Here is a 24,344-nt window from a genome sequence, read left to right as displayed (position 1 = left end):
CATTTTGTCCATTGCCACCAACCTTGGATGGGACTTATGGCAGATGGATGTGAAGAATGCATTTCTTCAAGGAGAACTTTAAGATGAAGTATATATGCATCCTCCTCCGGGTCTTGAGAGTATGGTGAAGCCAGGAAACGTTTTAAGACTCAAGAAAGCCATCTATGGACTGAAGCAGTCTCCTAGAGCCCGGTATCATAAGCTAAGTACAACCTTGAATGGTAGAGGCTTCCGGAAGTCTGAATTGGATCATACTCTCTTCACCTTAACTGCACCATCAGGTATCATCTGTCTTTTGGTCTATGTTGATGACATTATCATTACTGGAAGTGATAAAGTTGGAATACGAGAGACCAAAGACTATCTTAAATCTGTGTTTGAAATCAAAGACTTGGGAGAGATGAAATACTTTCTTGGAATTGAGATTTGTAGATCCAAGGAAGGATTATTCATGTCTCAAAGGAAATATACACTTGATCTTTTGAAAGATGCAGGAAAACTTGGAGGACAAATGGCCAAGAAGCCAATGGAGGATGGGTACAAAGTACCAAGAGAGGGGGAGCTTGAAGACAGCAAGCTGTTCCATGATCCTAAGCTTTATAGAAAGCTAGTGGGTAAGCTAATCTATCTAACAATCACACGGCCTGATATCTGCTTTGCTGTGAATCAGGTGAGTCAACACATGCAAGCTTCAAAAGATCATCATTGGAGGATGGTTGATAGAGTACTAAGCTACCTCAACGGATCACCAGGCCAGGGAGTATGGATGGGATGCAATGGGAGCACAGAAGTGGTTGGCTACTGTGATGCAGATTGGGCTGGAGATAGAGCTGACAGAAGATCTACAACCGGCTACTGCACCTTCATTGGAGGGAACCTCGTGACTTGGAAGAGCAAGAAGCAAAAGGTGGTCTCTTGCTCTAGTGCAGAATCTGAGTATAGAGCCATGTTGAAGCTCACCAACGAGTTAGTATGGATCAAGGGGATCTTGAAGCACATTGAGATTGAGCAAGCTACACCAATGACAATGCATTGTGATAACCAAGCAGCAATTCACATTGCCTCCAACTTAGTCTTCCATGAGAGAACCAAGCACATTGAGGTGGATTGTCACAAGGTGAGGCAGATGATAGTCTTGGGAGTGATCTTGCCATGCTACACAAGGAGTGAAGATCAGTTGGCTGATGTGTTTACTAAAGCCGCAAGGTTGAAGACAATGGAGTCCATTTACATCAGAATGGGACTTATTGATCTCTCAGCCAAGAGCTGATCCCCTTTGCCATGAGATCTTTACTCTTTTTCCCTCATCAAGGTTTTGTCCCAATGGGTTTTCCTTGGTGAGGTTTTTAATGAGGAAGGTCTCATGGTTTCCAAGCTTAGGCTTTCACAAAGTTAAGCTTGAGGGGGAGTGTTGAAATGAGTTGAGTATATGTGTGAAGCAAGTGAGGAGTTGAGGCTAAGGAGATGAGTTGAAGCATGGGAATGTTTGGGTGAGGTTCTACATCAGCCAGTCTGTACTGTCCGTACTGTCCGTACATGGCCGTACCATCCGTACACATATGGATGGGTAAAACCTTGACAAGGGTAAAGGAGTTACCCGGGTAACTCATGAGAAGGGAAGAAGCTTTACCTTGATGGATCAGACCGTTGGGAGATAAGGAAGAGCGCGGCTTGACAAGCTGGAACAGCTGGAAAGGCAAGAGCATCTTGGTCCAAGATGCTAGATGCTCCGCGCATGTGGAGAAGCTAATTGGCCGGTCCAAATGAGCTTATCCTTCCCATATTGACTTCACATGCTTTAGCTTACCTTCGAATCTGAAAACCCTTATGTTCTCACACTATATATTGTAACTCATGTCCTTAATGAAAGATTACACAGTTCTGAGTTTATCTCTCTAAGTTCATACTCTCTTAATCATGATTCTAGTCTAATCTCTTCATAATCTCTCATTCTGTTCCTTAATCTTCTGTAAATCATTTCATTCTCTTAATCTTATAGGGAGTATCGATCAAAAGACAAATGGACTCTTACTCAAGCAAGTTTCTGAACACACTGGTAGTCTTATCTGATCCCTTTCTTCCCTCTTTCTCTTTTCTCTCTTCTCTCAATCTCAATTCCAATGAACAATGATGATGATACAGTCCATCTTTATTCACCTTCTTTTTGATTTTTTTTTTTATCTTTCTTCTTTTTTTTTATTTGACAAAGTGTAGGCGAATAATGGGGTCACAGGAGACACTCCTACTCTTATAATTCCATTAGAGTAGAATAATGGGGTCGTAGGAGACACTCCTACTCCTCTAAACCGCAGGAAATCATTTCATCTTTTAATCTAGAGATGCCGAAGAGAGAGAGAGAAGGGAATCAGAAACACACAGACTTTTACCTTCCAGACTTGTAGGAAGAATCCGATCTAATGTATACCAAGCCGCAAGACAAGCATATTAAGCTCAATTAGGTTGGAGATCAGCTTTGGTTCCTTCAAACATTCTCAGCAAGTGTGGATAATAGGCAGGTGATCTACTTTGGTATCTCTAATACACTCTGTAATCAATAAATCTAAGAGTGGTGCTAGAGAGTGGTTAGATAATAATTGAAAATGTAAAGTTCATTATCCCCTTCTTGACTCAATACAACTATTTGAATTTTTTTTTTGTAAAACTCTTATAATAAACTAAATATCAGTAAACCTCCTCCCAGATTTAGATTACACTGTCCCTACTGTGTATCCAGTCGGAGTTTGATAGAAAATAAACCATAAGTGCATAATGTAACAAAGTAGAACGATATACCTGCTCGCTGATGTTAATTATCGATGGACGTGTGTAAGTGCTCGTCGGTCGATTCCGGTGTGGTAATGTCGAACGATGTCGACCTGATCTCATCGGTCGATAGACTGGGAAATCATCTCCTCGGGTTTCTTTTTGGGTTTTTTTTTTTTTTTACCTCCAATAAATTAAATGCGAAAATAAGTAACAATTTCGAAATAAAACTAAGTAAAATTACCTATTAGTGGACTACCTCCCACTCAACACTTTATTATAGTCATTTAGCTTGACTTTGGCAGTAGGTTTGCTAGTAAGGAGGTGGATGACTACTTGTTGGGAAACAAGTGTCTACATCTTCCTTGCTCATCTGAAACCATGTACCAATGAAGCTTCTTATGGCTTCATCTCCTATGGTCCATTGATTTTTCACTATCTCCTTATCAACCTCACTGACATGCATCTTATTATGAAGGTTATTGATGTTGTGCTAGTGCATTCCAAGTCTTGCCATAGTTGTTTCATCAAGGTCCTCCAATCTCTGGGAAAAGTCTTCTCGCATCAAGTTTTGACAAAAATGATTGGTCGAGCATCAACGTAGTGGTCGACTCGCGGGCGATAAAGATCGATCGAGAAGCTTTGAAGTACGAGGTAGTCGAAGAATTGATCGTGGGTGAACCATGAGTCAAATATGCCACTCGACCATGGTTAGCCAATGTGATAGATTGATCAGAAAGACGTTTTGGGAGCACAACATTTTTGGAAGCACGACGTTTCAGAAGCTAGGCGTTTTAGAAGCACCACGTTTCTTCAGCACGAAGTTTTCTGCAAAACTTCGTATCAGTAATAAATTATGTTGGAAACATAATAAGTTGGAAATAGGACGGGAATTATGCACAATGGGATAGAAGCATGACAGGAAAACCCGAAATTTGACGAAAACCCTAATTTCGGTATTATGGAATTTCTCAGGGAAGCCGGAGGCTTGGGAAATATTTACCACCAAGATCAGAATTCAGTCTGGAGTTTATTAAAATTATTCAGCGCATCAGAACGGAAGCGGAAAAATAATCAGGATTGATCGCGGGTCGAAAATATGCCTGAAAGACCAAAATCAGACGAATGGACCGAGAAGTTCGAGGTGGCTCAATGCACGTTATCAGAACACGGTGTCAAACATCAAAAAATCTGAGTGTCTACGAAGCACGAGATTTCGCCGTGCATGCAATCGACGCATGCGAGCTGACATGTAGGGAACGTTGTGTTGCGACGCATGCACTCCAGTCATGCAGCCTGACATATGGTCGTCCTGGGTGGCAGGAGGTGTCGCAAAGCGTGCGACCAGGTCATGCATCAAGCCATGTAGAGCACGAGGTGCTGCCGCACATGCAACCGGAGCCATGCAGACAAACACACGGGCTGCCACCAACCTGAAGCCGATTGGCTGTTGTTTTCTATAAATACCCCCACGACCCCCCAGATTATTTCTCCACATCCATACCTGTTCAAAGTCACTTAAAAAGGTGAGAGAAAAGTAGAAAAAGAAAGCAAGAGTTTCCGATCTTTTTCGAGAGTCTTAGAGAGTTTTCAAAGTCAGTTTCTCTACTGATTTCGAGTCAGCGTCTAGGGAAGGTTCAGTCCAACTGAAGGTCAATAAAGTGAAGATCAGTTCAGATGGGAAACAAGTCAAGGTGGCTAGAGAGAGAGAGAGAGAGAGAAATAAAGTGGTCGATTCTGAAGATCGATACTCCACCGAGAAGCCAAGTTATGTTGAATCGACGATTCTATACGATTGTGACGTGGAAGCTCTATCCATATCAATCCATACAAGCCAGTCATATTCTTCTATGATGAAGTGTAGGTGCTGTCCAGAGTTAGTTCAGTTCTACGGGGTCAGATCAGTCGAAGTTCTGAAGTTCGATACTCCGCCGGAAAGTCCAAAGATTTGTCCAGAATCTAGAGAAGGTTCTACTGGAGTTGATTTCAGTCCAGACCAGTATCAGGGGAGGTTGTGTCCAAGTCAAGATCAGTCCAGTCCATTCCAGTCAAGTCGTCCATTGGGTTTTGGCCAAGTCCTCTCCGATCAACCTTCTGCTTTTTGCCTAGAACACTGTGAGTTGGCTTGTTTGAATTCCACTTGGAATTTAGGGTAGTTTTGTGAGTTGTTTTGTTTGAGTTCCACTTGGAACTTAGGTTAGATCGAGTCTGCATATAGATTAGAATGATCACGTTATTGGGTGATAGATTCCTTAGGGTTATTTTATTTATGGAACCGGACTCAGTTTAGCAAGGGCTAAGTTGAGATGAATGGAATTAGGACTGAGTTAATAACCTGACTAGGACTAGGGCTATGATGCATCATCTTTTCTATTCTTGTGTGTTGATATGGTTGAGTGCAGGTTCCTGATATCTTTAAAGATAGTATCGTAGCAGGAGGTCGAACTATCTGGGTAACGGTTTGATTGAGTAGATTACTTGTTAGATTAATTAAATGCTTGCTTGATTAATTAATCTTGTTGCTTGAGGTTAGCAAGCTCTTGTTAAGGGAGTGGCTAACTGGTTGAGTATTATATTATTGTTGTTTAGTTTATTAGATGTTAGTACCAAGAGTCTTATGCCATATAGGCCGGATTACTGGTACTAGTGGTTAGTGTAGTTGAGTCTAGTCTCTTAGGTCTTTCATAGGGTTTGTGTGTCGAGTGAGAGATGCCGACATCATGTGCGTAACCGCCCATGCTAGGCATGTTTAGGGGTTGATTAGTGTTTTCTCGCCCTTGTATTCAGTGGGTTCAAGGAAACCCCTTATTCGCTTGATCGGGAAGACTCAGAGAGACGGGATCATCACCTATGGCTGAGTATTACATGACGGTGTAATGTGGCAGTGAACCAAAGGACTGTGAGCTGTCGCGTGGTGACCCGATTGACTGTGGGCCGCGGTTGGTTGAAACTTCCTTCTTCTGGCCTTTGTGGTAGGAAGATAGGATATTGCCGATAGAGAGGATGAACACGAAGTGACCAGGGCCGAGTTAGAGTGTTGTGTTGTGTTGTGCTACAGTGTCGTAGAGGGTTATGGAATCCTTGAGTAAGTGTTGCACCGATATGTGGTGTTACGAGTTAGATCGAGTCGTAGTTAGTTATAGTTATTATTGTGGTTGTGTTTGGTTGTTAATTGTTTGTCTTGTAGGTTTCTGACATTGATTCCCAATTCCGGCTCGGGTACCGGATTAGGCTCGGTGTGTATCTTGTTAATGTAGGCCTAACGTTGGCATGTTTGTGTTTGAAGGATTGCTTGTCAAGGGTGGTGGATTTTGAAAGCCATGCGGTACTATTGATTGGCCGATCATGTTCTTGTCTGATTGTTGGTCGACCGGCTAATGATACTTGCATAGTTTAAGTGTCTAACACTATATGAGTATTGAATTCAGGTGTGTATATGGTTAACTATGGATTGATTGTTTAGCTTTAGCTTTGATTGCCTGCTAGGGCTAGATTGATTGTTATTTTGGGTTGTCCGGGTTAATCTAGGTTGCGGGTAGAGGCCACCAGCTCACTGAGTGACGTTAGATTACTCATCCAACTCCGTTGTCCTTTTTGCAGGTATCCTTAGGTAAGGATGATCGGATAGCTTGGTGTTGGACGTTAAGACCGCCGGAATAGATTTCATGCCTTTTTGTAAATGGTATTGTGTTATGTGTTTAGTTGGCTCGATTTGGCATTAGGCTAGGCCCAGTCTCGAATTATTCAATGTATGAATATTTATTAAATCAATAAAGTAATTGTTTTATATGTGCATCATGAGTACTCTAATATTTGACTAGACCGGTCTAACACAACGTTAGGTCTTGGTACGGGTTGAAAAGCCTTAGGCCTCAATCTAACGGAAAATGCTAACTTTTGGTACGGGTTGCAAAGCCTTATGCCTTGAATTAGCGGGATGAGTTAGTGGATGAACTGGTCTAAGTCGTGGAGTAATTTTTGTGACTCTGACCGGATCATCCCTAGCCCGTCACGTAGCGCTTCCGGACCATGGTGTTGGGTTGGACGGTCATTCATGTTCTTATTTGATTGTTGGCTGGCCGGTTGGCCTTTCATCTCCAACCCTTGGTGTGGTTCATCCATCAGTCATGTTCTTGTTTGATTGTTCGCCGGGGGATTGCCATATTTCTAGGACGGTTCGGGGTTGTTACAGGTGATGATATGAGTTCTTAAATTGTGTGAGTCCCTGCTGTTTTTAAAACCTCTTTGCAAATACTACCCTTTGTTTTGCTTGAGGACAAATAAAAAGGTAAGTATGGGGTGTGATATACCATGAATTTTACCCACTTACAGCCATGGTATATAGGTGTTTTAGGAAATATTTATGTTGTTTTGGAGTCATTTTAGCACTTTTACAGATTCAGGGATGATTTGGAGAAAAATGGTGATTTGGCTGCATTTTGGAGATAAATGAGAGGAAGCTCGAAGCTGACCATCGAACCTGTTCGAGGTTGACATTCAGAGTCCACCATCGATCGATGCACACTCTGGGCCATCGATCTACAGCTAAGCGCGCAAAGTCCAGCCGGTTTAAAAACCAAGTCATGACATAATTACGGAAATATCTCTGGCCGATTTTTAACCTAATATTTATGTTCTCTGCCATTGTTCTAGGAAACATATGCTTTCTACACTATTCCTATTTTCTAGTTTCACAGTGCAAAGGTTTTTAGTAGATTTGGAGAGAAGATCTAAGACTCCTTCAGAGATTTGTATTGAAACTCCAGTATTTCTAACCTAAATCTATTTATGAATTCCTTTATGTTATTTGATATGAATTAATTTGTTATGTCTGAGTAGTTCATCTTGTTAGGTTTAGGGTTCAGATAGCATGAGGGATTAGCCCAAAATATAGAACCGCTAAGTTGTCTGGATACCCATCAATTGAATTGCCTTTAATGCTTATGTTCTAGAGTAGCTAACTAGGACCATGTTCTTAGATAATTGGGCGCAAGCGGAAGCATGGTCCTTTGTCTGATTTAATTCACATTGTGCTAGGATTTCTAGAAACAAGTGACAGCTGATTTAATTAAACCTAGTGAACACGTTCAAACTCGCTCGCTAAAGCTTGCTAGAAGGGATGTCGGTCGACAACTCCATAATTGCATCGATCGACAGACTGAAAGGTGTATCGATCGACTATCCATTGATAGCCTCGATCGACACTTTCTCAAGACCAACAAACGCAGTTGAGGTCTTATATCTAGACAATAGATAATCTAAGCAAACGGAAGTTGATAGATTATTTCTTAGTTTGAGTTCTAGAATATCCAATATACAACCTTAGTCTCCATACTACTATAATCCTGATTGTATGAATAGAAACCCTAAGTCTAACGCTTCTCATAATTGTTTACAAAACCTCAATCCAATCAACCGAACAACTTATTTGTTTACCACTGCAATTTATTATTTCCATAATTGAACTAGCTTAATTATAAACTATTTAAGATCTTTTGTATGCCTCAGCTCCTTGTGCATTTGATCCCAAAGTACTACAACTCGACTTCTTATTTGAGAGTGTACAAATCACTTAGGGTAATTTGAGTTGTTAGGGTATTTTTGTGTACAAGCGATCCGTGCTCAGCTCTACGGAATGATAGGAAGAAGGAGACATGTTGTTGAGTGTATTCTCCTGCTTTGATAGTTGATAAACCAGGAGATCCTGCTCTTAGGATACTGCCATATGGGTATGGGCCAGTATATGTTGTCGGTGCCTTCGTAGCAGCAGGGGAGATTGGTTGTTAGGCGGGGGCCGCCTATCATTAATGAAGATCGCGGGGTCTTCTTGGTCTATGATCGATGCTTCCGACTACCAGGGTCGGTCCTTGGGTGTCTACGCACGGGACCATGGAAGGTGTTTGGATTTATAGTTGCATCCTTCAGTGGGGATTTCCTACGTACCCTTTAGTGAGGGATCAAGCCGTTCGTAGTTCATGTATATGGAGGTGCGTAGCCTAGATGGGCAAGAAGTCTTGGGAGCACATAGCTCTAGTGGGCACATGGTCTAATGGGCACGTAGCCTTGGGAGCACGTGGCTCTGTAGTGGGTAGGAGTCATCTGTTCTAGAGGGCACATGGCCGGAACAGATTTGTAGACTTGTCGATATGCTGCAGTGAGCATGATGTGTCGATGTGCTTCAGTGAGCATGGAGGGACCCTGCTAATGAGCTGGAGACCGTGGCCTGAGCCAGTAAGTAGAATTGTAGACGTGCTGCAGTGAGCATATATCTCCCTCTGGTTGATAGTAATCGCGTGGATTCGTCGGTTGTAAGCCTGTTGATGAAGATAGTCTTCTAGGTGCGAAACCTTGCCTTGGCTGCTGTAGAATTGGCGAGCTCTAGAGCTGGATGTCCTCCTCCTCCTTTAGGTTTAAAAATCTATATTTATAGTGAATGTTGTGCCTCTCTCTTAGGATTTATATTAGATAATAGAATATTTCCCTTTTTCTTAAGGGAGGTCATATGTATTGCAATACTTCCTTTTTCTCTCGGATCTAAAGAGACTCCTTCTTGCCCAAGCTGGTTACCTGTAAATGAAGATTTCCATTTATCCTAAGGCAAAATAAATCACTCGGCCTGGAAGCCGAAAGCTGGAGGCAGGACCCAGACCCGGGGGCAGGGACCCAGACCCGGGGGCAGGGACCCAGACCCGGGGGCAGGAACCTGGAATTTTGAGGCAGGAACCCGAAACCTGGAGGCAGGAACCTTGAAGCGGGAAGCTGGAGTAATCTCTTCATGGAATATTTTTCCCCAACAGGTTGCCCCTTATTATCTAGTTTCTTGTTGGAAGGCAAGAAATAACATGATTTTCTTCATAGGACTTTGTGAGTTTCACCATGGTATCAAGCTCCTTGTTGAATTTGGAGTAGATGTCGGCTCGTAGCCAGGGTTCTCTAAACTTCCTTATCTAGTATGCTTGGATGTACTTGTGCTCGGTCTGAAAGGTTTCACGGCCTGATTGAAGATGTATGGCCTGGAGAATGGGCAATAATCCTTGATTCGATATAGACATGTGATCTAGATCAGGTAGTGTATTCGTCGGTGAACCCAGTGGGCGTGATGTCACGGCCTCGACGAATGTAGATATACTTACAAACATGCTTCAATGAGCATGTGTTTGGTCTGAGTGAGGATGGTCACGTGGATGTAGTTGTACCCTTGATTCTGATGGCCTGGAAGTGGATTATCAGGAAAACCATCATGTAGGACCTAGTAAATGCTCTAAGGGCGGACATCACTGTCACGCAGGATCAAGTTGAGTATGTAAGACTTTCTTCTTCTCCTTTATAAAGATGAGACGTTGCCCCATGGTTGTGATTGGTCGGAGTTGGCCGTAAGTTAGATGGAGAAGTCGGGTCTACATAAAGGGTGATGCTTCTTCTCATATCCCAGATGCTTGTGCTACTCCTATAGCTATACTCGGCCTTAGTTCAGGCAAGACTTCAGTTTGCATTTCTTTAGGCTCTCTGGTTCCATGAATCGTGTGGAGGAGTGTATGGGTCAGGACCCAGGAATTCTGAGAGGGTTAATCTTGGGTAGGCCAAGGATTAGGGGGATGAGGAGGTTTAATAAGCCCCGAGGCCAAAACTAAGGATCCTCATGCTTGATTCTTTTGGCCTTTCTTGCGCCTCTTGAGCTTGTAAAAGCTGTAATGGACTTTCATTCAGGTCTTCATACCGGTCTCCTTATTTCGTTTAGCATACTTGATGCTCCTTAAGGTTTTGATGTTATAGTTGTAGCTTCTTACGTTGTCTCAGGATTGTACCCTGACCTTCGGCAGAGGGATGTTCAGTATGTTCGTCTTGGAGATAACCTAGTTGATTCTTGGTACCGGAGTAGAACTCTTGAACATGTTTTTTTGCGGTGAGCAATAGTGCCCATGCCGAATAAAGAAGGTGGAACCATTAGTTGAACTCTGCCATTGATTCTTGGCCACTCTCAACTATGTAATATTCCAATCTGCCCCCAGAGGTAGGCTACAATCAATGCTAGGATGACCTTTTGTCGTGCTTTCTTGGAACCCAGAGGATCCTGGGCATGTTTTCCCAGAATCTGAAGATTTAGAGATACATCATTCTGAAACTCATGGCTCGTGGATGCGATTCTTCATAAATCGGAGGTTGTATGGACTTTCGTCCAGGAAACCAGAGACTGGATGGACTATCGCCCAGAAACCCGGAGGCTGGATGGACTTTCGTCCAGGAACCCGGAGGCTGGATGGACTATCGTCCTGGAACCCGGAGGCTGGTTGAACTTTTGTCCAGGAACCTGATGGTTGTGTGGACCTTCAAGGGGACCTTCTCGTATATCTTTTCGACTCGAAGTCGCCTCCGTCGGGTAGACTCTCGTTGATTGCTAGGTAGGCTTTTTGGAGCAGTGTCTTCCTTTATCACAACCTGGGAGCGTCTTCCAATGCGTCATCCAGCTACCCTTGGGAAGACTTAAAGACGGAACCAGATGTGTTAGGTTCGTGAACTTGGAGTATAAGGATGCATCACATTCCACCTTCCGTAGATGGGTTACTTGTGAATTTTCCCAAGAGATAGCATGTCTCTCTTATGGACCCGGAGATTCAATAGTTGGATCCTAGGATCGAACGGAACCGTCGTATTGCTTCAGAACCCGGAGATGTTGTTGGGATCCGAAGGTCGTTTCTAGAGCCAGGAGGCTGCCCTAGACCCGGAGGTCACATTTACAACCCGAAGTTTGAGTAAGGACCCAGGTGGCTGGGGTTGAGAGATTTTTGAGAGGATACACGTAATGTTCCTCCTATCTATCACATCGTCACGTAGTACATGACTTCCCCTCCTTCTAACGCCAAATTTTTAGGGTATTTTTGTGTACGAGCGATCCGTGCTCAGCTCTACAGAATGATAGGAAGAAGGCGACATGTCGTTGAGTGTATTCTTCTGCTTCGATAGTTGATAAACCAGGAGATCCTGCTCTTAGGATACTGCCATATGGGTATGGGCCAGTATATGTCGTCGGTGCCTTAGTAGCAGCAGGGGAGATTGGTCGTTAGGAGGGGGCCACCTATCATTAATGAAGATCGCGGGGTCTTCTTGATCTATGATCGATGCTTCCGACTACCAGGGTCGGTCCTTGGGTGTCTACGCACGGGACCATGGAAGGTGTTTGGATTTATCGCTGCATCCTTCAGTGGGGATTGCCTACGTACCCTTCAGTGAGGGATCAAGCCATTCGTAGTTCATGTATATGGAGACGCGTAGCCTTGGGAGCACGTGGCTCTAGTGGGCACATGGCCTATTGGCCACGTAGCCTTGGGATCACGTAGCTTTATAGTGGGTAGGAGTCATCTGTTCTAGAGGGCACATAGCCGGAACAGATGGTAGACATGTCGATATGCTGCAGTGAGCATGATGTGTCGATGTGCTTCAGTGAGCATGGAGGGACCTTGCTAATGAGTTGGACCCCGTGGCCTGAGCCAGTAAGTAGAGTTTTAGACGTGCTGCAGTGAGCATATATCTCCCTCTGGTTGATAGTAATCGCATGGATTCGTCGGTTGTAAGTCTGTTGATGAAGATGGTCTTCTAGGTGCGAAACCTTGCCTTGGCGGCTGTAGAATTGGCGAGCTCTGGAGCTGGATGTCCTCCTCCTTCTTTAGGTTTAGAAACTTATATTTATAGTGAAGGTTGTGCCTCTCTCTTAGGATTTGAAAATATTCATTATATTAGATAATAGAATATTTCCCTTTTTCTTAAGGGAGGTCATATGTATTGCAATACTTCCTTTTTCTCTCGGATCTAGGGAGACTCCTTCTTGCCCAAGATGGTTACCTTAAATGAAGATTTTCATTTATCCTAAAGCAGGATAAATCACTCGGCCTGGAAGCCGGAAGCTGGAGGCAGGACCCAGACCCGGGGGCAGGAACCCGGAACCTTGAGGCAGGAACCCGAAACCTGGAGGTAGGAACCTGGAGGCAGGAACCTGGAAGCCGGAAACTGGAGTAATCTCTTCATGGAATATTTTTCCCCAACATGAGTGATATCAACTAGTCTCAGACATCTTTAGGCATAGTATCAAAGAACCCGATACGAGATTTCAAAACATGTATCTTCACTGATATTTGCGCATTTATGAGACTTTTTGAACAAAATTCTTCTGATATTCTCATCTTACACAACGACAAGTATCGCGATCCGCTGAGCATAAGAAATGAGATGACAACTCACACTGCTTCTCTCCCTCTCCGCGTATACATGATCTTGCGTTGTTGAAAGGAGATAAACTGTGATTTTATAAGTCCAAAACAAACAGCCTATAAGGCTAGTCTCGAGGCCAACAAAGGTCCAATATAAATTCTATCGGCAGCAACATGCTTGAAAATCTCCACATGATACATAACTAGGCCGTAAAGGTCCCACTAGAAAACATGTCAGAAGAATCTTAACTCTATAACGAACTACGAAAGGCTTGATCCCTTCAAAAGGGTACATAGGTAGCCTTCACAAGGTGCAGCCCCAGTCTTACCATATTTCATTCTTATGAAGAAAGAAGAGTGAGCCAACCACTTCAACATTCATAAGAAAAAAAAATTATTTTCACCAACGGACCTTTTTGCCATTGATTCTACCTAACACGCCTATCACTACCTCGCAAGAATTACATGTAATATCTAGCAAGTTGGGAGGGCTAACTGTTGGGATCAAAATCGGTCGTGGCAAAATGAACGGCTAAAATCCTCCAAACAAATTATGACAAATCAAATATGAGCCGGAAATGTCGAAAAACTTCACCACATAAGCTGAGCCTATTTAATAAGGATATGAGGGGGGGAAATTGTGTGTTTGATCCCGGACAAAAAAATGATCGAGTTACTATCGAAACATGAAAAAATCGGAAAAAAGTAAAAAACGTTCTTGCGGAAGATTTGTGCGATAAATAACGAGTCTTTACGAAACAACCTTCCGTAAAACAAAAATCGGAAATTTGCCTCAGAAGAACCTCATAGGAAAGTCTAAGAGATAATCTTACATAAAAAAAAAAAAAAACTTTCAGGAAAATCTTTGCGGAGAAACTTGCGTAAAAAAAAAGTAAATATTTCCCAAAGTTGACGAAGCGGTCAACGGAAGGAATGAGAACGAAAGAAAAACAACACTCCTCTCACTCCTTCACACGCCTCACAACTCTCTCCTTCACCTCGCCACACTCACCTTGCCACACTTGCCTTGCCTTGCAACACTCTCTGTCCTCACGTCGCCACACAGCTCTCCCCTTGGCTCCACGTTGCCACACAGCTGTCTCCTTGGTTCCACGTCGCCACAAATCTCCTTCGTTGCTCAATAACGCTCACATTATGTTCTCTTTCGAATATCGATCGAAATGTCTTTCGTTTCGTCTCAATCGGAGTTTCCGTCAAGATTTTACAGAGAAAACAAGCAAGACGTTGTTTTCTCGTAAAGTTCAAGTTAAACGTCAAGAAAATGTCGGTTAGCTTAACACCATCCTCAACTAATGAATTGATTTTCATCAGTTCATATGACCAAGGACATAGAGAACGTGCATCGGACAAAATGTCGAATTCTCCGAGAATAATCGTAAAAACACATACGTCGCAAAGGCGTTACAAAATGGCCTAAAACCCGACGAAGCCCACTTATGGTTTAAAATGAGAACAGGCCTGAATGCAATGACGGTTTACTCGAATTGGATAAAGAAAAATGGAAGAAGAGGATAAATGTGAAGTTTCTAAGATAAACATGAATTTTGAGAAGTTAAGAAAAGATCTCCGCAAAAAGATAAACTCGAATTTCAAAGAGATAAGGAGAGAGAGCTGACTTTGGAAGCATATATTATTAGCACATCTGAGGCAGAGAAGGAAGATGACGGTTTTTAACGCTCTTATAACTCACTGAATTTAAAAACTCTAGGCATTATTCTTGACAAGGTTAGTTTTCTATGGCTTGCACTAACTAGACGAACTCGCAAAAAAGCAGTTCGATCTCTTATTCAAACTCTGTAAATTGAACTACGTTCAACTTGATCCTCAAAAAGGGTACGTAGACAGCCTTTCATAAGGTTCAGTCCGAAATCAATCAAAACCTTTTTACGCATATTTTTACGTCTTTTGCTAAATGAGCTGCGGCTTGCATAGGTCTTCTTGACATGGGTGATTTCGCTAGTGAACTTAGTTAGGTTTACTGTCTATGTTATTTGATTTCCGTTGTAATCTCATTTCCAGACGAACTTCCAATAAATTTGTCTATGGAACGTGCATACGCAAATTCGAAATAAAACTCTACTTTTCTATAAATTTGTTTTGTTGTTTTACTATATTTTCTGCATTTATTTGATCACTTCTTGTTGATTTCTTCAGCTAACAAGAACTGTTCTTGATTTCACCAGACCTTCTGAGCTTTCTTCAGCTAACAAGAACTGTTCTTGATTTCACCGGGCCTTCTGAGCTGGCTGATTGTTTGAAAGATGTGAATGTTGTGGTTATACCTGCTGGCGTACCGAGGAAGTACGGTATGACCCGGTGATGATTTTTTCAACGTCAATGCTAACATAGTGAAGACACTTGTTGAAGCTGTCGCTGATAACTGTCCTAATGCTTTCATTCACATTATCAACAACCCAGTTAACTCTGCCGTACCTATTGCTGCTCAAGTGTTGAAGAAGAAAGGTGTTTATGATCCCAAGTAGCTGTTTGGTGTCACTACTTTGGATGTTGCGAGGGCAAATACTTTTGTTTCTCAGAAAAAGAAGTTGAAACTCATAATTGTTGATGTTCCCGTCATTGGTGGCCATGCTGGAATCACAATTCTACCTATTTTCCCGAAGACAAAACCTTCTTCCAGCCTCACTGATTAAGAGTTCCAAGAACTCACTGTTAGAGATTCAGAATGCTGGAACTGGGGTCGTGATGCTAAGGCAGGTGCAGGTTCAGCTACTTTGTCAATTGCATATGCTGCAGCGAGATTTGTTGAGTCATCTCTTCGTGCTCTTGATGGGGATGGGGATGTTTACGAGTGTTCATTTGTGGAGTCGGGTCTGGCGCATCTTCCTTTCTTTGCTTAACTGATTAAGCTCGGGAGGAACGGAGTTGAAGCTGTGATTGAGTCAGACCTCCAAGGACTGACTGAGTATGAACACAATGCATTAGAAGCTCTTAAACCAGAGCTCAAAGCTAGCATCGACAAGGGCATTGCATTTGCAAACAAACCTGCTAATTAGATCCATTGAACCGGATAACAATTTTCTTCTGATCAGTTTGAGTTTTGTTGTCTTTTATCTTTTCTTGCATCGGCTAGACATTTCTGATTGTAAAATAAAGAGTTTATTAGCTTCTTCAGTTTGAAGATTTGATACATGACACTGAAGCAAATCTTCCGAATCATCACCAGAAGTCGTTACAGGAGCAAAACCCACCTTTAAATTGATGGAAACGTGAGCGATCTCTAACGATCACGACACGATCATAAACACGAGAAACAAACTTTGCGAAATTATGACAATCATCACAAGTTCTAAGATTCTTGGTCACTCTAATGGTTGTTCCTGGTGGAGTCATAAGAATACCAAAGGCAATGGCTAGCTTCTCGCTATGGTATGTCAACGCATGTCCCTTCTCTTCCTCTGAATCAAGATTGTGCAGTTCTGATGCTACTTCCGCCACATAACCCGCAATCTTCAGCTGCTGGTTGATCTCCGCTAGCATCTTATAGATCTCTTCCTTCCGCGGATGCGAAACATCGTCTACTATAAACTCATGAACCTGTCCTTGTACCTCCATGGCACTCCATCCAGGTTTGGTATGGATTCTTTTCTCCTTCATCAACGAACGCAGTTCAGCCACTTTCTCCCAATTCCCAACCGAGGAATATGTGTTGAGTAACAGAACGTAGTCTCCGGCTTCCTCGGCTTTGAGCTCGATAAGATGGGAGATCACGCGTTCCCCAAGTTCCACATTCCCTTGGACTCTACAAGCACCGAGCAGCGTACGCCATATAGTGGAGTCTGGCTTCACCTCCATTGACTGTACAAGACTATAGGCTTTATCGAGTAGACGAGCACGTCCCAAGAGGTCAACGATGCAGCCATAGTGATGCAAATTCGGCTTCATCATAAACTCGCCGCTCTTTAGTCTATCGAAAAACATCATTCCTTCACGGACCAAACCTGAATGGCTACACGCAGATAGTAAGCCAGTAAGTGTATGTCCCTCTGGAGAGATTCCACACTTCAACATCTCCTCGAAAGCTTCAATAGCTTCTTTCCCGAACCCGTTTATGGCTAAACCCGAGATCATAGCCGTCCATGAGACCACGTTTCTTTCACGCATTCGGTTAAAGACCTCGTGAGCCTTATCCATAGACCCGCAACGTGAGTACATGGAAACAAGAGTGTTGTTCAAGTTCAAAGCACCACCGAGTCCATTTCCATCGATAAAGTCATGAACTTGTTTACCGAAATCCAGCGCGCCTAAGCTTGCGCAAGCTTGTAGAGCTAGTAAGCATGTTACACCGTCTGGTTTGACACACCCATCGACCTCTTTCATCATCTTATCGAACAAAAACAGAACGTCACGTGTACGTTTGTTCCGCAGAAAACACGAGATAAGCACGTTATAAGAAACGGTATCTCTCTTGGGAATTTCGTCGAACACTTTACAAGCAGCAGCGCTGTTTTCACAGGTGGAGTAGAAATCCATCAGAGTCGTTAACAGGAGACTGTCCGAGAGAAACCCATCGCTGAAAATCTTGCCGTGAATCTGCAAACCACCGAGTAAGTCCCCGGATTTGATGCAACACTTGAGGGCGAAAGAGGACGAGAGAGGGTTAGCGGGAGGAAAGGTTTTTCGTCTCAGAGATCGGAACAAGCGAAGCCCTTCGCCGGGAGTTTCGCTGACGGAGAAAGCTCTGATCATGGTGTTGCAGTGAGAGACGCTTGGGTTACTCCTTTCGGAGAAAACGCGACGCGAGTAATCGAGATCTCGGGGAACAAGGGAGAGAGCCAGACGGGAGAGGAAATGGTGGAAAACGTCAGAGCTTCTGATCAAGGAAGTTCGGAGTAAGACGGCATGAATCTGCCGGAGATGGGATTTTCCGGTGGAAGATACGATCATAGAGACCAGGTGGTCGTCGCTGCTGCTCATGGACTTCAACATTTCTTGAAAAGGAAACGAACCTGAAGAAGAGCCGACAACTTGAAACACTTTTGGAGCCAACAAACAAGTAAGAACTAAAAGTACTAGCTAAAATTACAAATATAATTCTGGGATGACCTTCCATACACAAATAAAATTCTAGGATGACCTTGTTACGTTTGTCATTTTTTAAAATAATTGTTCTTTAATAAGAAAATGTTAATGAAAATTCTCATCTAAACAAATTCTATTAAAAGAGAGAATCAACTGATTGTTCGATGGGTTTCTAGAGTAAACTTTGGTTTCTAGAGTAAACTTTTTAGAAGAATCTCTTCCAAAACATCTTTCAATCAAAGAAAATAATCTATTTTTATATGAATAACTTTAACGTGAAAGCAATGAAGGTGACTGCCGCCCGTTGTGATGTGGAAAACAGTTCGATTGTTAAAAAGTGGGGGACAATATCATCTAGTATCAATGTATTGGCAACATCTAAACACATTTTGGTATGGACTTGATCGTTGATTCTTGTAATCGTATTTGTCAGATCATACTTTTTAACGGGATAGATTGTTTCAGAAGAGATTTTTGTGGCTTGTTTGATGTGATGTATCATATTAATTTTTATGTTATTGTCTCTGATAGACAATATTGAATAAAAGAAATTTTTAGATGAAAAAGCCAAATTCTATTATTTACCACTTAACTAGGTTAAATTCGGGTCAGATACACCTACCTAATAAAATCGGGTCAAATCCATTACTAAAAATTTAACATACCAATTCTCTTAATCTCCAACATATCTCACCTCTTTTAATCTCCTTTTTTACCTTGTTTCTCCCTCGCTCTTTGCAAACCCATCATTTATTTTTCTTCTTTCAATCAAACGAAAAATCAACTCTCTTGTTGTAAATAAAGTGTTGGGGAAATACTTTTGTTATCATTACTGTCGACCAGAAGGTCCATATATATACAAGGTATTAGACCGTCATAAGGTCATGTTTATCCTAACAAGATAAGGATAAGGATAAACACTATGTTACAGATATACATGGAATATATACTAGACAAACACATAGTCTCTGGTTGTCTTTATCATGTCCCGGATTGGGCCTGCAGTACGGGCTGGTCCATGGTCGATCATCATTTGGTTTATAACACTCCCCCTTGATCGACACATCCGGTACAGGTTCGTTGCATGCTTAATGTTGCCTCATTAAAACCTCTCCTGAAAAACCCCAAAACCAATGTGGCAAAATGGGAAACCAAGGACAGGAAAAAGAGTACAACACATGAACTCCCCCAGATGAATGCATCACTGTAGTAGACGCATTCCCATCTGGTATCCGAGTCTTCTTGAACGTTGAAGTTGCCTATGACTTGGTGAAGATGATCAGCTGGATTCTCCTTGAATGAACTTGTAAGTCTTGGACGTTGGTATGTCTTTTGGAACTCCATTAAGATGTGGTCAGGATGTACATCTTTGCTGCTGATCACTCCATGTCTTGGTTGAACTGATGGTGCTTCAAACGGTGCTCGGATGGACTTTATAATCTGCAATAAAACTTTACTTGCAGGTCCTTTTTCATGTCCCACGGATTCTCTTTGGTTATATGGCTTTCCCAAAACGTGGACATTCAATATATATTGAGTCATAGACCCAGAACACATACGAACAACTTTACTTCATATCTTTCGTTCATTCGGACTTATATCTCTTCGTATGTGCCAATGGCTTTATCCATTGTAACCAATCATTCTTTATTTTCTTTTGTCGATCCATGTTGAGCTATAGACCTTGTCTATATTCGTTCATAATCATGAGTGTCTAAGGTCATACCATCAATAATTATTTGCTGCAATGAAACTCATCACACAATGAATTCGCAGTCATACACTCATGTCCTTTGTACATGGTTATCGATCTTTTCTTGCTTTAGCAATGCTTATAATCATTAAGCCACGACCAGACATCCTTCTGGTCACTATCCTGGTTTATGGTTCTCACTTAGACGTGCTGACTTAATCATACACACACACACACGGCTATGATTTTTCTACAGACTTTCCATATGTAAAACATAGCCTGTTTAATCAATCGATAACTTGTATTATTGAACCTTTGAACCATTAAACCTTTTTCTCTCAGTTGGTCTTTATTATGATCACAAGGAATTATAATATTTTCTGTATGGACTGACTGCACTAAGTAAATACTTAGTCTTTCATATTACTTACAGCTGCTGTATATTACAATCCATAAACAACTTAGGAACAAAGCTTGTTCTATGAGAATTTCTTTCTCATATTTCTATGGTACGTTGATACCTTTATCCAGTGATCCATTTGCTGCTTACTACACCATTATTTCTTTAGTAAATATCCAGACAAAATCAAACTTGATTTTCTGTAGTAGCATCCACCATATAGGAGCATATCTCTTTATAAATTGTTCCTTGGTCCTTGTGAGTATCCTTGTGTAATCAAGCTATACTTGAACGTTATTTAGAAGGAACATGGACACACTATACCATGTGGTCATGTCCTTTAATCTCACGGAATTTCTTATCTCACAAGATCCATTCACTGGTTTCTTTCTTAGATGGCTTTTCTGTATGTACATGGTTACTACGCCCATCTGTCTTATAATTACTTTGAATTCTTTGAACACCCCACGTCCCTATATAGGTTTTATGAGTACTCTACGTGGGTTCATGATCCTCAGGTTATATCCTTCAAATCCCAAGTACTACAATCTTTTATGAGCTCTTATGTATGTAAATACATCTTTGGTGTTAACACTCTTTATCTTTAGTTTCATACTGTTCCAGACATGATCTAATTAGATTTTGAGATCTTATTATCCAAGACCTTTATACCTTGCAGTTTGGCGTCCCAAACTACATGGTCTGGTACCTTAGATGTGTGGTTGCGCAACCTTATTTCTCTGTCTGAACTGGTTTCTCTTATGAACTCGGATTTGTACGATTCTGAGCACCTTTCATTACTTTCCGAGGTTCCTTATTATTTGGAACTTATTTGTCTATCTCTAATAGACATTGTAGCAACTTGATTGTGTCTCTTAGACATCTAATTCGTGGTGCTTAAGCTGGTATGACATAGTCATTTTTTCTTTTCGGGTCAGTGTGTCTTGCATATATTTCTGCTAGCTTTTATATGATCATATTCTTTTAGAACGTCTAGATCATAATCTTTGGTCTGAGGATCTTGCCAAGACAACTATGGTTGATACCATTATATTTCTCTTTTACTCTTTACTCTTTATCAGCCTGATAACTTTCTCCTTTCAAAGTTGGATAATCAGATTAGTATCTTTTGTAATATGTGTTCTTGGCCACTTGATTAAATCATCCATGTTTGGCACAAGATACATTATAGTTTCGTGGAGGAAGTCTTATTTATCTAATATATATTCCCAATCCTCATTTGAGGTTCCATCTTAAATGGCACACATATATGTGGTGGAATATTCGTATTTTCTTAAGATGGTTTGTGTATATGTCTGGTTTATGACCCTTAATCATTCAGAGGTGGGAATGTCTATGCTTACATGTATGGCCTGATGTAAATCAATATTTATATACATAATGTCCTTAAGCTTTAGGCTGGACGTGGGTGATGTACCATTAGTGAGGGCTTTAAAGCTTTCCAGCCGTGTATATTATGGTTGTAAACCATGGAATCCGAATTTATGATATGATCATGGACTGTGGGTTTTAGTCCTCTCTCCCCCTCATGAACATACTCATAATTTCGTAGTGCTTAGGACAGTGGAGCCTTAATTATTTTAGTGATTTTCCCTTTTGTGTACTTATAACACATTGTGAGATTTTATGGGATCACTTTTGTGCCTTAATTAATTTTTCATCATGTTTTGGATCAAGATGGCTAATCTGGTCATGCCATAAGTGTTTATTTCGTGGTGAACCATACTGGTTACCATGGCTTTATGCCTCTTTCATACTGATCCTTAGCATAGAATAAATCAGTAGAAAATATGGGTATAGGCATTCATAATGCTTTTAGGCGATTTTTCAAAAATCTGAAAGGAATCGTATTTTCTTTGCTCACTGGTTCAATGTAGAATGTTATAAATCTTTATAACTCAATGGGTCTGAATAATGTCGTGTCTTTTGCCATTGTCAGTACCAATTAATTGATTTCAAGTGATTGTAGGAAGGTAAAGTTGAACCTATACAATCAAGATGAAGTTAAATCTATGCGAGAAATCAATCTATCAGTGAACTGACTCATTAGTCTACACCCAACAATTGATTTTATGTGATTGCAGGAAGGTAAAGTTAAACCTATACAATCAAGGTAAAGTTAAACCATGCATGAAATCAACTATCAGTGGACTGATTATCCTTTTATTAAGGTTTTATTTGTTATTTAATCAAGAATCATCAAGCAAGACCAAGCAAGATAATATATAAAAACAAAATCGTTTTTATTATTTCAATAACATAAATGAATAACAAATAAATCAAATCAGATATGAAAACATAAAATCAGAATGTCGGAAAATTATTCAATGTATAATCCGACCTCATGGTCCATGAGTGTCCACTCGGAATCCTCCTCAGATCTCTTCTTATCAAATGTGGCTTTATTAGCTTCAGGGATTTTCATCTCACTGTCTAGTACTTCATAATATATCTCCATGATGTCATTAAACCGTCTGATGTTATCCATCCTTTTCTGCTTCTTTTGCTCAATGTCTAATAAATATGAGAACAGGTCATAATAGGTGGTGAAACCTTTGGCCTGATGTGATAACAACACTTCCTCTGAATGGAATGTGTCACGAGTTTTGTTTAACAAATCCTCGTTTGTTACCAATTCACCACATAGTCTAAGACTATAGGTGATTCTCATAAGATCAGAGTGATAATTGTCCACGGATTCATAATCCTGGAACCTTAGAGCTTCCCATTTTTTCTTGGATTCGTGCAACAATGGCTCACAGAATCTAGAATTCAAAAATGACCAGAGATTATGAGGATCATTAACATATCCAAACTCGTCTCTTAGGTCCTCACAGAGATGGTGTCGCATAATCATTATGGCTCTGTGTCTTTCACACGCAAGGGTGTCATTGCCATACTTGATGCACTTCCCAAGTCCTCTAGACTTCAAGACGGCTGAAGTGTTTATAGCCCAATCAAGATAATTATCTCCAGAGAGATCAAGGGCTTTGTAATCTGAGGGTATGAAACTCGACATCTGAAATCATTATTCAAAACAGGTCTTAATCAAGTAATCTTTTTGAAATTTTTCATGCTTCATATCAATGCCACACACGGACCAAAAGAAAAAAAAATTCTAAATGATGCATTTTCTTAAAACCATACGGTTTAAGGTGTGGATCAATGTATTTTTCAGATTTAAGGTCCTCTTATTTCAAACACAAGGTTTCAAGGCCTTTAGGGATTCTATCTTAGATGATCAGGAAAATGTTCCATATTTTCTTCATCCCATTGGATCGGATCATTTAGTATAATGATTTTTTTTTCAGTTCAGATCAGATTGCTTGAAAACTATGAATGATCTATATCCCTAACAGTCGAGATTTCATGTTCAGTATGCAATATTAGTATGCAAACAATATGCAATCAAGCAAACCAATTCAATCATGAAATCAGGTTAGGGTTTTCGAAAAATATACCATATATTTATTATTATTTTTTTTCGAAAAATAATCAAATCAGAAATTATTGTGACTTAAAAAAAAATCAGGAAGATTTGATTTATTCAAGCAATTTATTATATACTTTTCGATTTAAAAATAAATATATTTTCTTAGATATATCTCTGATATTTCGATTTTAAATATTAAAAAAATATTTTTTTCAATCCTAATCAAGTTCTAGTCGTTATCAATCATCAGAAAATCAAATTTCTCAGACAAGAACAGGAGGTAAAACCTCGGATTAATTTATGAAACCATGATCAGATTTTCAAAAACATTATGTAACATGCAGTCCTTAACAGTTCTAGTTGATTCAGATCAGATAAGAACATTAAACAGGACAATAATGATAAGTTTAAGCAAGTAACAGTCGGTTTCTTTCAACATATAGCAGTCAGATTTTAAAAAAAAATTGTTTAACTTTCATTCCTAAACAGTTCTAATGTGAAACTATCATCAGGAAAATTTTTAAACAATTTTAAAATCAGTTTCAGATTAAGAACAGGTTCAAAACAAGTTCAGGTTCGAGATTTTAAAGAGTTTATGGTTTCTGGTTTTATTTTATTTGCAGAGACATGTTGCTAAATATAGCTACATGGCTGCGGATGGGGGTATTTAATACTTTATGGGTTTTAGATGAGTTTTCGATGATAGCTGAAAACTTTTGATGGGTTGATCGGTCTATCAGTTAGAGATCTTCCTGGTTAGCTGATGGATTG

At 40.8% G+C, this 24,344-nt stretch overlaps 2 protein-coding genes across 2 annotated transcripts; both read right to left on the bottom strand.

The window, feature by feature from the left end:
* Positions 1–16,080: 16,080 nt before the first annotated feature.
* Positions 16,081–18,975, bottom strand: LOC106377203 (pentatricopeptide repeat-containing protein At3g47530). The gene has a single exon (XM_013817385.3). It carries the CDS (start codon positions 17,931–17,933, stop codon positions 16,164–16,166), a length of 1,770 nt encoding a protein of 589 aa, XP_013672839.1. The 5' UTR covers positions 17,934–18,975; the 3' UTR covers positions 16,081–16,163.
* Positions 18,976–22,460: 3,485 nt separating this feature from the next.
* Positions 22,461–23,159, bottom strand: LOC125583103. The gene has a single exon (XM_048749667.1). It carries the CDS (start codon positions 23,157–23,159, stop codon positions 22,461–22,463), a length of 699 nt encoding a protein of 232 aa, XP_048605624.1.
* Positions 23,160–24,344: the final 1,185 nt, after the last annotated feature.

The sequence above is a fragment of the Brassica napus genome, chromosome C3, assembly GCF_020379485.1.
Source record: "Brassica napus cultivar Da-Ae chromosome C3, Da-Ae, whole genome shotgun sequence".
NCBI lineage: Eukaryota > Viridiplantae > Streptophyta > Magnoliopsida > Brassicales > Brassicaceae > Brassica > Brassica napus.
This window is presented reverse-complemented; position numbering and strand designations above follow the sequence as displayed.